At 25.3% G+C, this 14654-nt stretch overlaps 1 protein-coding gene across 1 annotated transcript; it reads right to left on the minus strand.

Moving 5' to 3' along the window:
* Positions 1-10550: 10550 nt before the first annotated feature.
* Positions 10551-14081, minus strand: LOC114125312 (uncharacterized). The gene is made up of 2 exons (XM_027988909.2): positions 13118-14081; positions 10551-11446 (listed from the first exon to the last, which is right to left on the minus strand). The coding sequence occupies exons 1-2, from the start codon at positions 13241-13243 to the stop codon at positions 11162-11164; spliced, it is 411 nt and encodes a 136-aa protein (XP_027844710.1). The 5' UTR covers positions 13244-14081; the 3' UTR covers positions 10551-11161.
* Between the last annotated feature and the right edge of the window lie 573 nt (positions 14082-14654).

Consider the following 14654-nt stretch of genomic DNA (forward strand, 5'->3'; position numbering starts at 1 on the left):
TAAAAAATGTGATGTGTAATGTGCGTTTATTTTAAATTTCGTGCTCTCAAAATAGTGCTAATTATTATAATTCATACAACACTAATAATACTACATACTACATACTTTTTTCCAAAGGCATTTAAAATATTTAGGTATATATTAAAATTTTTAGGATAAAACAATATAATATATTTATAAATACATTTGTATTAATTATGAATAACATAAAATCAGAAAAAAATCAATAGCAGTACTTGTAAGTAACAATAGATTTATAATAAAGAATATGTATTTTTAACAGGTTAATTTGTGAGTTAAACAAAAATAAAAAACTGTTAAACTATTAATAACAATAATAATATTATAACTGTTCAAAGGAAAAATACAATAAAGTATTAGACTACACAAGCAAGTATATTCGTGTAAGAGTTTGAATATAATGGATTTGCATAAATTTGTAATGATTATAGTGAGTTAAATAAATTTAAAATATTCAACAGTAATAAATAAATATAATTTAAATGATTTTAATATTATTATTCATATATTTCTTTAAAGGAGATAAATTTGTTTTAATTATAATTTAAAATTTATACTTTTTAAGTAGGTATAATAATATTTTATACTAATATATTATATGAAACTAAACTATATTAATAATCATTAGCGAATCTACGTGTTTATAAATTTTTAGATTAAGTGATTAATGCATTGATTTTACAATGATTTTTTTTTTTTTTTGAATCTATGTATTTTAATCAATCTCTATGTTAAGTAAATATTTATTTTCATCATTGATCTAAATTAATAGTCATGTATGACTAATTTATTTTTATCGCATTACACTGCTTAAATTATCAAGTGGTCACCCATCCGAAAACAAGCAGCGTAGTATTTAACTTTAAATAGTTAATTTTTCTCTTAACTTTCACATCTGCAACAGACGTGATTTTACTCATTCAAAACATGTCTTAATAAATAATTGAAGTAATAATGTTTTACATTTTATATATTATTATACTATGTACCTAATAAGTGTATATTTTATAAATTAATTATTTTTTCTAAATATTTATAATTGTTTTTATTCATTACGATAAATTGTATAATTGAATATTAAAACATTTTTATGCCTAAAAATAACAACAAAAGTAGTAATTTAATAATCTAAAATGAAATTATCATAATTCTTAAGATTATTTATTTATATATTATTCAAATAATTTAAACATCATATTATTATATTATTAACATTGTACACAATCAACAGAGTTTTGAGTTCCTTTGCGATATTATCAAGTTGTTAGTTGATTAATTACCCCAAACTTAGTTGTATTGAAATACATCAATTAATAATTTTTTGTATGTCTAAAATATGTTATACGATCGAATTTTGAATGTTTTATGCATCTTTTATACTTAAATATAAATTATTATGATTCAAAACTACACTTATATCATAATTATAATGATTAGAAACTACACTTACATCTAAATTTGTATTGTTAAATAAAACACAATAAAACATCTATTACTAATAAAATGAAACTAAATACGATTGACATTATTTTTTTTATTAATGTTTATTACGGCTTCAACATCAAAGTCATTAGCCGGGTACAGATATAATTTTCATTTTTAATTTAATATTGTAATAATTTGTACATTTATCTAATAATATTATAAATATTATATAAGACTAGGTTAGACATGATAGAGAATAGAGCACAGTAACAACTAAAGAAAAAAAAAGTTAAAGATTATTTTTCATTACATGAAATACTTATTATTCGGTTGTACAGGTTAGTTATTTTAAGAAAATATATAAACAAATTTTTTTTCATGTGGCGTCCGGGAGTAGACCTGAAGGCCTAGTTTGGACGCCTATTTTGCAGAACTTCCATTTGGGTACCCGTAGATTTCTACCGTGCCCATGGTGGGGGTGGTGGCCTCTCTCTCCAGACACAGTGACTGCCCGAAGAGAGGTGTTGCCGGTTTCCGAAGTTTGAACAACCGGCGAAGGTGCGCATCACAACCGACGCCTTAGAACGCTTGGCCATTCCATCCCCCATTAAAAAATTCAATTTTTTAATTGAAGTAATGTCTTCAAGATTGTTGGAACAGGAAATATTTTTCTCTCTTGATTGACATTATTATTACAGTCGAGTCTCGATAATTCGAACGTTGGTAAATCGAAAACCTCTATAACTCGAATTTGTTTTCGTCTCCATGGAATTCTTATGCACTTAATGCGATATTAATTGTAACTCGAAAAATATGTAACTCGAATTAATTTTTGCCTCCCTTGAAATTCGAGTTATTGAGACTCCACCGTATTATCATGTATCAAGTGATTCATTAAAAAGTATTAGGTATAATGTTGTTGTTATATACATTTTGATGTTGAGTTGTTTTGATGTTAAAAATGAATCACTTGAACATGACTGAGAACCTTTTGCGTTACCCGGGGGACACCACGTGGAGGCGGTTCTCGTTGTCCCCCAAAAATATTTTTCCTTAATAACCATAAAGAGTACGCAACAGTAACGATAATTATGTTTGTTTTCATATCTTATTATTTTGCCTTAATCAAGTTTGAATTTATTTTACGGTCTAGTTAAAAATTGAAAAAATTGCACGTTCGTGATATTAGGATAAAAATATTCTAATGTCTATAATAAAATAGGGTTCAATTTCACGTAAATATTATCGAGCGAAAAATTAGTATTTTTATTATTTTAGCCATTACAAAACAAACAAAATTAATTTAGAATAAACTTTAAAAAGATTGATTTTAGTTACTGTTGCGATCTCATAATATTAATTATTATAATAATTTATATCTAAAAAAAAAAAAAAATACTACTACTAAGTTTTAAATATTGATTATTTTTCGATTTATACAAGGAGCAAAATTGTTTTGAACGAAATGAATTACCTAATGCCACTGCAGTAATATTAATTTTTTTATAATTGAAAAGAAAGCTATGCAAAATATTATGACATAGTAAATTCCACTATTACAAGTGATATTATAATAATTCTATAAGCATAAGCTTACACGTCATGTAAGCTTCTACACGAATATGTATCACTTTTGCCTATACGAGACGCCGTGCTAATTTTTGAATAATCGTTTTTTTTATTATTTTTTCTTTTTTTTTTTTAAATACACTTGAAATAAATATTCAACATTTTAACAATGAAAATAAGTTTATAAGTATGAGTTATTTTGTCAGATTTTTAGGTATCAAACACCACGAAATAAGAGCACAATTTTCAACTACCTAAGTGATTTAAAATTTAACGTTTATATAGAATATAGTTTCTTACTAATAATGTAATAATTTAAAAAATGTATACATTTTTTTACTAGTATTTATTATTAGTAACACATTTAGTAGTATATTAAATGATTTAAGTGGTTTCAAATGATTAGTTTGAAATAATTATTTTTTTATTCACTTGTTTATATGTATGTAATGGTATCGTGTACTCATATTAATTTTGCATATTTTTCTATAAATTATATTATTGAATTTTAAATATTTTCACTAAATACGTTTTTACTACAGTTCTAAATTCATGCAAAGAAAAATTTTCTATTTCAATAATACTTTATAATGTATATTTTTGTTTGTTATTATAAGCTCATCAATTAGTAATATAACGAAAGCAATTTTTTTATGAAAATCAGATAAAATCAAACAATACTAAAAAATGTTTAAACAAGTGAAGTCGTGTAATATTGTCATAATAATATCGATTCATTAATTTAATTTAATAATTATTAATTTTGTTTCAATTTTTGCTAAATATTAATAATAATAATAATAATATAATAATCGTTATTGTCTTTCTTTATCTATTAACAGAACACTGTCATACCACTTATTATTCGAATTAATTTTTCTAGGTATTTAACTCTTCATCAAGCTTTGAGGCCCTATTGTTATTATGTATGTAATTATATTTTTTATCGTGAATTCTGGCTTTTTAATTTTAAAACAAATTGTTTAACATGTGTATCACCATAATCACTCACGTCCATACGTGCTCAAAAACCATACCTTTTAAAAATAATATAATACTTTAAATAACAATAACTAATTCACTTGAAGATTAATAATACATGTTTTAATACTCGATCAATACATCTTAAATGAAATACGTCAATCAATTTTCTAATGCATTTTTGATACTCCTTAATGATATTTCGTTATAAATTTTAAAACTAACACAATTTTCGAAAAGCAAAGGTAATTAAGTTTACATATATGACTATATGAGTAATAAATTTATCCTTCTGTCCTTATCTATCAAACTATAATTATTATATTATATTGAAATATTGTATTTATTTATTTTGATAGGTATATTTTTTAGTAATAATAATACAATATAATACAATGGAACCTTTACTAAATAAACCTTGGTCACAAAAAAGGCCTTTTCCTATGATGGATAATGTACTAATTTTTAAAAATGTAAAATTTATATTGTAGTAAAATATATTTATTTATTAAATATACATACTATATTGTATATCTAAGTAAGTATTATGATAATTAATAATATTATTATTTATAATTACTTGGACTTTAGAATTATAACATCTATTGATGGCTGTTAATTTACGAATTATATAATATTTAAAATATTCTAATATTTTTTAATCAAACAACGATGTAACTAACATAAAATATTACACTACGCCTTTGTCCGTAAATTAAAATTAAAATGTACCTACTAACCATAGTTACCCTAAATCGTAATAAAAAAATAATTTTTCTCGATGTCTAATTATATGCTCCTTAATACCATACAGATGAATATAACTAGTATATTTTAATTTTGAATAGATGTTTAACACTGTATCGTTTATTTAAAAACATTTATATCACTATATTCTAATCATTTTTTAATAGGTACAAGCAATGAAATAATGTTTATTGCCTACCAGTCTATTGAATAATGTTTTTGAACTTCGATAAATACATTTAACGAAACAAAAAAAAAAAAAAATTAAAATATAATCAAATTATATTTATTTATATGTTTGTTAATGTATGATACAACATTTGAAATACAGGGTCCTCATAACTAAGTTATACTCTGCACCTGCGTTAATCTAGGACTCTAGCTACAACACAAAGTCGCATAGTTTATGTATACTATTTAATGTGACATTCATTTTTTTAATACCGTAATGATGACGACAAAGTGGTCGAACTGGCGTATGTATCTAAGTCGATGTTTATTGTTTTTTGATTAGAATCGACTTTTAAAATAAATTCGACCTCTTAATCAAACACAAAATACAACAACCAGTGATTTATCTCTTCGTGTTTAACCACGTGTCATTTTTTTTTATATAATATTTTCAATTCATACGTTATTATTACTGTGGTCTTTTGAGCATCACTGGATTACCATTCCGTAATACGGAGACTTCGCTCATTGTGACTTTCTGCCACCTGCAGTGCCAGCGCCAGAAATTTCAATCTCTACCCTACACGTGGACGATATCATTCGAGAACGAAGGCTAATATACTATTGTATATTGTATTGAGATTTTTTTTTTTTTAGGATGTTTGTCTATCGTATAGTTCATATAATATACGATACACATAATATTTAATATCATAATATACTAGCTGATCCCACTCAGTGTTGCTCGCAACAGATCACATACACTAGTAAATTTACACTGTCTTAAACTCCGTTGAATAAAAATACGTTTATTTTTAACGAGCATTAGAGTGATGTTGACCAATTACAAAATACAGCTATAAAATTATATAAAATTATAATTACTATTAAAAATAAAAACATTTTTTATTTTTACTCCATTTCATACCTTTTAACCCCCTTAGGAAATGGATTTCATACTAGTAGTTTCTGCGGTTGTTCCGGCTAGGTGATGATGAATCAGTGGGTCAAATACATTTTTTTTTTATATACACATATAAGTTTAATGTGTAGATAGTACTCCTATGGTTTTGACATTTGATGATTAAATATATTAAATTTGATTTATACATTGCAGCCTATGTACATTTTAGGTAATCCATGTTGACGTTATGCACACAATGTGGATCATCACTATGCAAACGTTACGAATTGAGATATATAATATTATTATTTAATAATAGGTACTTTTATTTTTTAATATTCTGTTTTGTTACTTACTAACTTAAGAATCGTTGAGATTTGACATTTGGCAGTTTATTAATTAATTTACTTAATTTAAAGTTATATAAGTTATCCGATATATCTTTTATTACATTATAATAAATTCAATAACAAATACCGTAGAATAGATTCGTATAATTAGACTAAAACTTAAAATGAGACTAAATATTTTTGATTTTGAGCGAAGCTATGAACATTATTATTGATTTAATCTGTGTTCTTATATTTTTTTTATTGTTATGTCTGTCATCACATTTAAGGTCACTAAAAATGCTTGGATTTTCTACGTATAGGGTGGTTTCTGATAGAAAATTTAATCTACTTGGTATTTTGAGAGGGTTGAAAATGAAAAAAAAAATATTGTAGTTCTTAAAATAACAGGTAAATTAACAATAATATTAAGGGAAACATGAATTTTTACACAAAAACAATATTTGACAAAGAAAATGCCGATTTTGTTTTTTTTAAAGTAACACAAAAATGAATAACCATAGATACTTGAAATTAAATTGAAATATTTATATTATAGTTTTATACACACTATAAAATTTTTTAAATAATATTATGTTAATATTATTATACACTATAATTAATATGTAGACTCTTTTTAAGATATAAACAAATTTCACTTGATCAAAACCCTTAAAAATCGTACATAAAGTTTCTCATAAGTTTATCATTTAGTAATAAACGAATATTAAAAATATGTATGTATAGCCATTATATATTTTTAATTAATGTTTATAAAGAAATAATTCTTATGAGTTTCTTAAATATCACGAAATTTTGCAAATTATTTTGTAATTAAAAATGTATAAACTGTTAAATTTTAATAACTAAAGGTTAAAATTGTATACAAGATTTCGGTTAAAAAGTTCTTACTGTTACTATTATGTACAAACTCTTAAAAATATATAATCACAATTATTTTTAAAAGCATTTTAAGTTTAAATTTTAAAGAAATTAGATATTTAAACGAAGAATAATGATTTTAATTATTTTATTATTGTAAAAAAAATATTACTCATGAATACCTCATTGAAACTCTTAACGTATAACTATTGCTATTCAGTATACACACTACATATATTTTAAAATCCAATGCTTTTAGCAAAAAAATAAGTCAATTTACTATATTACCAATATTAAAATTAATTAATTTTAATAAAAATATAAAATATCGTAAAATATACTCAGCAATTAATTTAATTTAACAGACCATGTTTGCATAGAATCTTTTTCTGTAATTTAACACACACATTATATTCACTTACTCCTAAACAATAAGATTCACTCAAACTTACTATACATCAGAGTAGTTATCTATTTTCTTTTTTTTAATTATTATTAATTTAATTATGTGTTTAAAATTATACACAAAATTATGAAAATTTTCAAATTCTAACCATTTAACATTTTTAAATAATAATATAATAACTCAACTGTTATTCGATTCTGAATGGATTCAAAAGTTATATGTGTTTTTAAACATAATTTAAGTAGATAAAATAAAATTCAATCTTCAACATCAAGTTGTGTTTTCCAATTGAAAATTAAATTTATTTGTTACTAGTTGGAAAGAGTCAAGTAAAAGATTAAAATATTATTAATACAACACCGTAGATCAGTGTATCTAGATTACTTGTGATTTAATAATTTAAAATTAAAAAAAAAAATTTAAATCTAATCAAACATTTTGTATAATAAATAATACTAAAACAATATACAATAGGTTAGGTTTTTTTGAATTATAACAAAAATACTAAATCGTTATTTTTTTGTTAAAATATATAATAACCGTGATTATAGTTGATATTTTTTTAATCACGGTAAGAAAATTTATGAAAAACTTTGTATGAAAATATCAACAAAAAACATTTTATCATACATAAATTAAAAATAAAGTTAACATTTTTTTCTTGTATTTAACACCGATGATGAATATAAATCTTTAAATATCGAAATAATAAAAACCAATACTGGTGATAGAAAACGAAATATTAGTATTTGAAATTGATATTGTAATCGAAAAAATGAAAATTGGTAATCGAAAATGAAATCGGAAAAAAAATTTAGTTTTAAATTTTGCTTAACAACTTGAAAAATAAAATTAGCAAAGTGTGTTCAAAAGTCTAATATATACTGAAAATGTTAAGTGGCAAATGTAAATACTAAATAAAATGCCTCCGTCTTTCAAACGTAAAACATATCAAATTTAAGTTCAGTAGAACCAATTTTTTGTTTTAACTTTCTAAATAAACATATTTTATGCAGTTAACTTATTATCTAACTTGTAGGTAAGAATATTATCTGCCATTGTTTTTTATAGTATTTTTATTTATTTATACGTTATAAATATCTATGTTAAATACTAAAATAAAATTTTAATTTTAAAAAAGCTCATAACTCTTTTATTAACTCTTTTAAATATCGTAAAAAACATAAGAATGATACATAATGTGATGATTTTAACTTACAGTTTGATCACGAGTTAATAGAACCTAATATTTTTGTTAACGACACAAAATTGAACCATATTTACTACATTTTTAACATTTATTCAAGATATATGAAAGTGTTCCCTCAAATACCTACAGTAATTCATTTTTAAATTACAAAAAATACAAAATCAATTTGATCAACATTTTTGTTTATAGTACTTATTTTATTTATTTTCCCCGCCCCACAATTATTTTTAAAAGCACTGGGGAATTTTTCATTTACCCGACCTACTCTAAATATCAAATAGATCCAATCTTCTATTATAAATAATTCTGAAAATCGAATATTAACTGATTCAAAAGGTGATGATAGACCCGAAAAAAATAGAAACAAACATGCACCAATATACATCATAATAAAATGATGGTGTTGACACTTGTGGAAACCGTTGGTACAACATTTAGACCAATTCAAATTTGATAGGTATAAAACAAATAATGTTTAAAAACGATTATAATTACACATTTAAATTGTGTTAAATAAATTTATTTATTTCGACAATATATCAACACAACAATAAAACAACATCAACATAAAACTTATTATATATATATCTATTATGTAATACAAATTTTGAAATTATAATCGTTCTGAAATATTACATACAAGAGTAGTTCTTAAATTCTTTTAAAGGTATAAACACTCTTTTTTACAAAAATGATTAGATTTAGAAAACGTATTTTTCACATTAAGTTTACACAAGGATATATCAGTACTAATTTACCATTACTATATATGTATATAAGTGGTACTCGACATTGTTTCCGAAGAAACAAAAACCATCGAATCATATAATAATTGTATTTTAATTATTATTAAGATAATGTATCAACAAGAATAGGTTATTATTATGTTAATGTAATTATACGAATCATTGTTTACTATTGGTAACTTAACAAAAATCCCGATTAAATGATAATAATAGTAACAGTCAGAGTAGTTATACTCAAGATTAGTGACAAAAATAAAAATTGTATCCAGTCCAAACAAATACATAACATGTTTAAAAAAAATAATCCACAAAATTAATATATTTTAAGAGAATGAGAATTTTACCTTTAAATGAATCGCTTTACTCATATATATAATATTATATTATATAACAAATTGGTTTTATAAAATTGAACATTTTAATAATTTAGTATATAACCAACTGAGCATATGTTAAATGTAAAATAGACATTTACTTGTACTGAATAAATAAGAATGAGCAATTTTAATGTTGATTAAAAACATATTTTATTTTTAATTTTAGTTCTTAAATTTGGGAATATTAGTATTTTATTTTATTTGTTTGGTCCTTTGATAGTTTATATTTTATATATTTATATGCACTGAATATTGTATACTACTTATTCATTTCATATATTATAATATATGATCAGTACATAAGAACACAATTAAAATTATACTGAAAAATGTTAATAATATTTATCTGTTTATTGTAAATAATATTTGTCTTTACTTTTAATTTAAAGTTGTTTAACAGATTTTATTTTGTAACTATGTAAAACCAGAAAGTTTATAGCTCTAATAATTTCAAAAAATGCATTTATTCTAATATCAAATAGCATTGAACTAGCTTTCGAGGCCAACATTTAGTTTTCAAAATTAATAATAATAAAAAGAAACATTTTTAATTTTAGTATTTCATTTTTTAGTAGAATTGCAATCGTTTTTCAATTAAAATACTATAATACTATAAACTAATTAAAATATTTATATTTATTTATCCTAAAACAGGGGTGACAAATCTATAACACATGAAAAATTAAAATATTTACTATTTTATATTTTATTTTTAATGATAAATAATAAAACCACAATGTAAGTATGTATTCCAAAAAATTAAATATTATAGGTCCGTTAAAAGTATAGATAAAATACTAAACGTTAAATGACCCGATTGCTATAATCCTCTTAAATAAATCTATTTATAGATTATTAATGCAAATGGTGAGGAAAACTTTCTATGAAAGAGAATATGTCAAAGATTTAATGCTAGAAACTACACCAATTTGAATTGAAGAATTTAAATAAAGATAAAATTATTTTAAGTTCTTTTATAATTTATACATATATGCACATAATATTTTTTATCATTTAAAATTAAACCCAGAAAAAAAAGAAAGAATCGTGGAAATGTTGTCACCCCTGGCCTAAAACATTATAATAATAATAATAATAATATATAATTAAATAATGTTTTTAAATAGCTTATAAGCTATAACTATCTAGATCATTTCTCAATTGAAATTCAAACGAACTACGCAATGCAATCTACATTTTTACTAATATTCTATTATAAGTATTAAGTACCCACAGTATTCTCAAAGTTTCACTAAAAGCAGATTTTTTAATACTTAAGCGATAATATAATTATTATGTATAAGGGTACACAATTTTATTTTATTTTTTTAATGAACTTGTTAAGAAATTACTATGTTTTCTAGGAGTAGACTAAAAACGTATCAGTGGTTTTTTATATGAAAAAATAAAAAAGTGGAAATAGTTTACGATTTTTAGCAAACCGACCACTTGAACGTAATTTTGTGTACGTATATCGCATAAACATTCGTTTGTATAATATATCAATACATTTATTATAACGCAGAAAATCTATTAATTCACTAACTTTAAGAAAGCGGCTGAGTCGAATCTTTCGAAGTGGTATTATCTTATTTTTTTGAGACTTCCTTCTACTGCAGTGGATACGTAGTGGATGAAACTCGAAGTAACGCAACAATATCTTTGCAACCGTGAAGGACTGAAAAAAACATACACAAAATCATCAGTTCACACAAATTTTTTAAAAAACAATTGCTGATATTAATTATACTATCGTTCTCATCTTACACTATAGAAATCATTCTTATATAACACGACTATGAGAAATAATAAAACGACGATGAAAACATTTTATTTGTTCATTTTGAATTATGTTCTAAATTCCAAGTGTTTCGGTTATTTTTTTTTTTTCAATTTTTCATTAATGATGCGATCATAATAATATGTTATATAATAATATATAATAGGATTTAATGCAAATAAATTTAATATTCTATTTTTTTATTAATCATTTCTAAGACCTGAATTAAGATTGTATACATTATTATACACCTATACAATTTTTAATTTAGATCAATCAGAAAATTGAAACTGGAACGTTATTTTTTACCGACAGCATGATTTACAAAATTATTATACATTTTATTTTCGGCGCTAAACAATTCAAACTTTCAAAATTCAAATACTATAAATTGTAATAATAAGTGGATATATTTATTCTAATAGAAATTTTATTCTTACTTTCATAGACAACAAGACTGGCGATCTATTTATTTATAAATATAATTATATTTCCCTAATTTAATATTTTAAGCATTGTATATTATTGATTAATAAATCATACAATAACATTTTATGGAATTTTTAACAAATGCTTTGTTGATTATGATAAGAAAATAATTCTTATAAATATACGAGTATTATATAGATTTATATCGTATTATTCTGATGGCAATCAAGACATTTAGTAAACTCTGTTTTGCTTATTTTGATTTTTTAATTAATTTTAAATATTTTCTTGAATAATTTTTTTAATTATTTTCACGAAAATTTCAAATGTTTCATTACCTTTATTATATTATTCAAATTATCTACTACAGCTAGCAATAGGTGCAATTTTCATCATCGAAATTGTTTAGTTTATAATGTTATTATATTAATATACGGCTAATAAAATAATTAAAGGAATACCCGATTACATGATATAGTATTATCAAAGTGACTGTTTTGACTTTGAGTAATGGAAAATCCTAGCTCTAATAATGCTCATAATATAATATGTAAGTTTAAATTAAGTAAATAAATTTTTGGAAATTATTTAAATATTATTTCAATGAATTATTTTGCTACAAAATGTACTCTCTTAGAATTATAAAAACAAATTGAACTATTTTTGTACAAATTTCAGAAATGAATTTAGAAAATAGCTATATAATATACATAATAATGTATACATAATATTGAATTGATAGTCAAATCAGAAATAAAATTGATTCGTTCTATTCTTCATGAAAACATCCAACTTTTGGTACCTAATTTTATCAAAACAGATTTAAAAATATTTATTTTACATTTATCGCATCCGCACATCATATTATTATAATATGTTATAATAATTGAAAGTTGTTTTTTTTTAAGCTTATGAATATAATTACATATTTTAATTATTTTATAACTATTATATCATGCTTATGAGACATAGTTTACTATATATTATAAAAAAATATTTTAAACGACAAGAATATTTCATTATTTACTGCGATTTGAGCCGAGAACCCGGCCTGTATAACGCGCACAACGACATTTACAAAATCATAATACTATCATTATTATTCGTTATTATTATTATTGTAGGTATAGATATACTTACGAGAAAGTATATAAAACGATCTTTATAGAAAATTGATATGAGTAAGTTGAACGGAGTTTTGGGAACTTTTGCGTAAACCACAATAATTTTGGGAGTTTCATATGATAAATAATACAGTTGAGCCATGACAATGGTTATAGTTTTAGACTTGCGTCTCAAACAGTGGAGCCGTGTTGGCTACAAAGTCGTCGTCGTCGTCCTCTTCCTCTTCGTCGATGTAGGCGATTCTATTTGATTCGTCTGCTTCTCTGTCACCCTCGTCGTCGTCTACGTCGTCTTCGCTGTCGTCGTCACTGTCGTTTGCCGTTGTAGCCCTTCTAGTCGTCGTACGGTGCCGTTCGGAAGTGTTGTGGCGTGCCCGATAATCGCGCCGATGCTTTCGCTTATCGGCGGCAACGTTGGTCAGCCGGTTTCGGCCGACCCGTCGTTTCTATTCCTCTGTACGACGGTTCCACATCCGTCTCTCGCGACACACCGGAGATAGCCAAGACGAGTGTTGCAGACGCTGTATGATGTCCCGTTCCGGATATACGGGCCCCGTTCGCATCCGATTGTACGCTTCCGCCACGCGCCCGTATAGTTCAACGATGCGCTGAGCCAGCAACCTCAAATGTTCCGCGATCGTACGACGCTGTCTTCTGCGGTTCCGGCGTTCTGACGGCATGCCCTAGCGAATTGACGAGTGTAAAGACGGGGGCCAATAAGCGACGCGGACGCGAGACGACTAATAAGGCGCGAAACGTAGTCGAAGGAAAATTTCACGCGATAGTAGGTTATAATAAATTATTATTTATCACTAATTAATAAATAATTTGTAAATTATTATTATTATTTTAATTTTACCGTAATAATATGATTTTTGTGCGGCGCGTGAAGTGCGCTACGGCGAGATGGACGAGAGCGTGAAACGGCAGCGGACGGGCTCGGCAGACGAATCCGGCTGGAGTGTTACGTCAGTCGCGCGAGACGGGTCGCGTGTACGCAAAGGTGGCTCGCGCTACGACTTTTATAACCTCGCGCGGTCGTCGGGTGTCCTTGTCGCGGAGCCCGCTCGGACCGACGTCGCGCGACGGTTAAACGCTGCAGCGCCGCCACCGTCACAATCCTGCGCATAATACATCCGTCTGTGTGTGTGTGTGTGTGTGTGTGTGTGTGTGTGTGTGTGTCTGTGTGTGTGTCTGTGTGTGTGTCTGTGTCTTTGGCTGTGTGTCTGTGTGTCTGTGTGTCTGTGTGTCTGTGAATCTGTGCGTACGACGTCCGCTGGTAGAGGCAAACTGCAGGATGGCACAGGATTGGTTTAACGCGCATCTTACTTATAAGTAGGATTATTATAACATATATATATATATATTTTACTCGATGTAGCAAGCTAAAAAACGCACTTGGAAAATTACCTTGGCGAGGACAACCATAGAGAGCTTTTTCGAGAAGAATCAAATGAGCTATAAATATTTCGGATCAATTATGTATAGATATAAAACACTATAATTATGAAAATTACGTCAATATTGACGTCTCTCTTAAAGACGTTTTATTT

Source organism: Aphis gossypii, chromosome X (assembly GCF_020184175.1).
Source record: "Aphis gossypii isolate Hap1 chromosome X, ASM2018417v2, whole genome shotgun sequence".
Lineage (NCBI taxonomy): Eukaryota > Metazoa > Arthropoda > Insecta > Hemiptera > Aphididae > Aphis > Aphis gossypii.

What these genes read in the sequence shown, in the direction of transcription:
- LOC114125312 (XM_027988909.2), bottom strand. Translation starts at nt 13,243, where the DNA reads ATGGCTCAACTGTATTATTTATCATATGAAACTCCCAAAATTATTGTG. An exon ending in ATCGTTTTATATACTTTCTC is followed by an intron (nt 11,447 to 13,117) that starts GTAAGTATATCT and finishes TGTTTTTTTCAG; the next exon opens with TCCTTCACGGTTGCAAAGAT.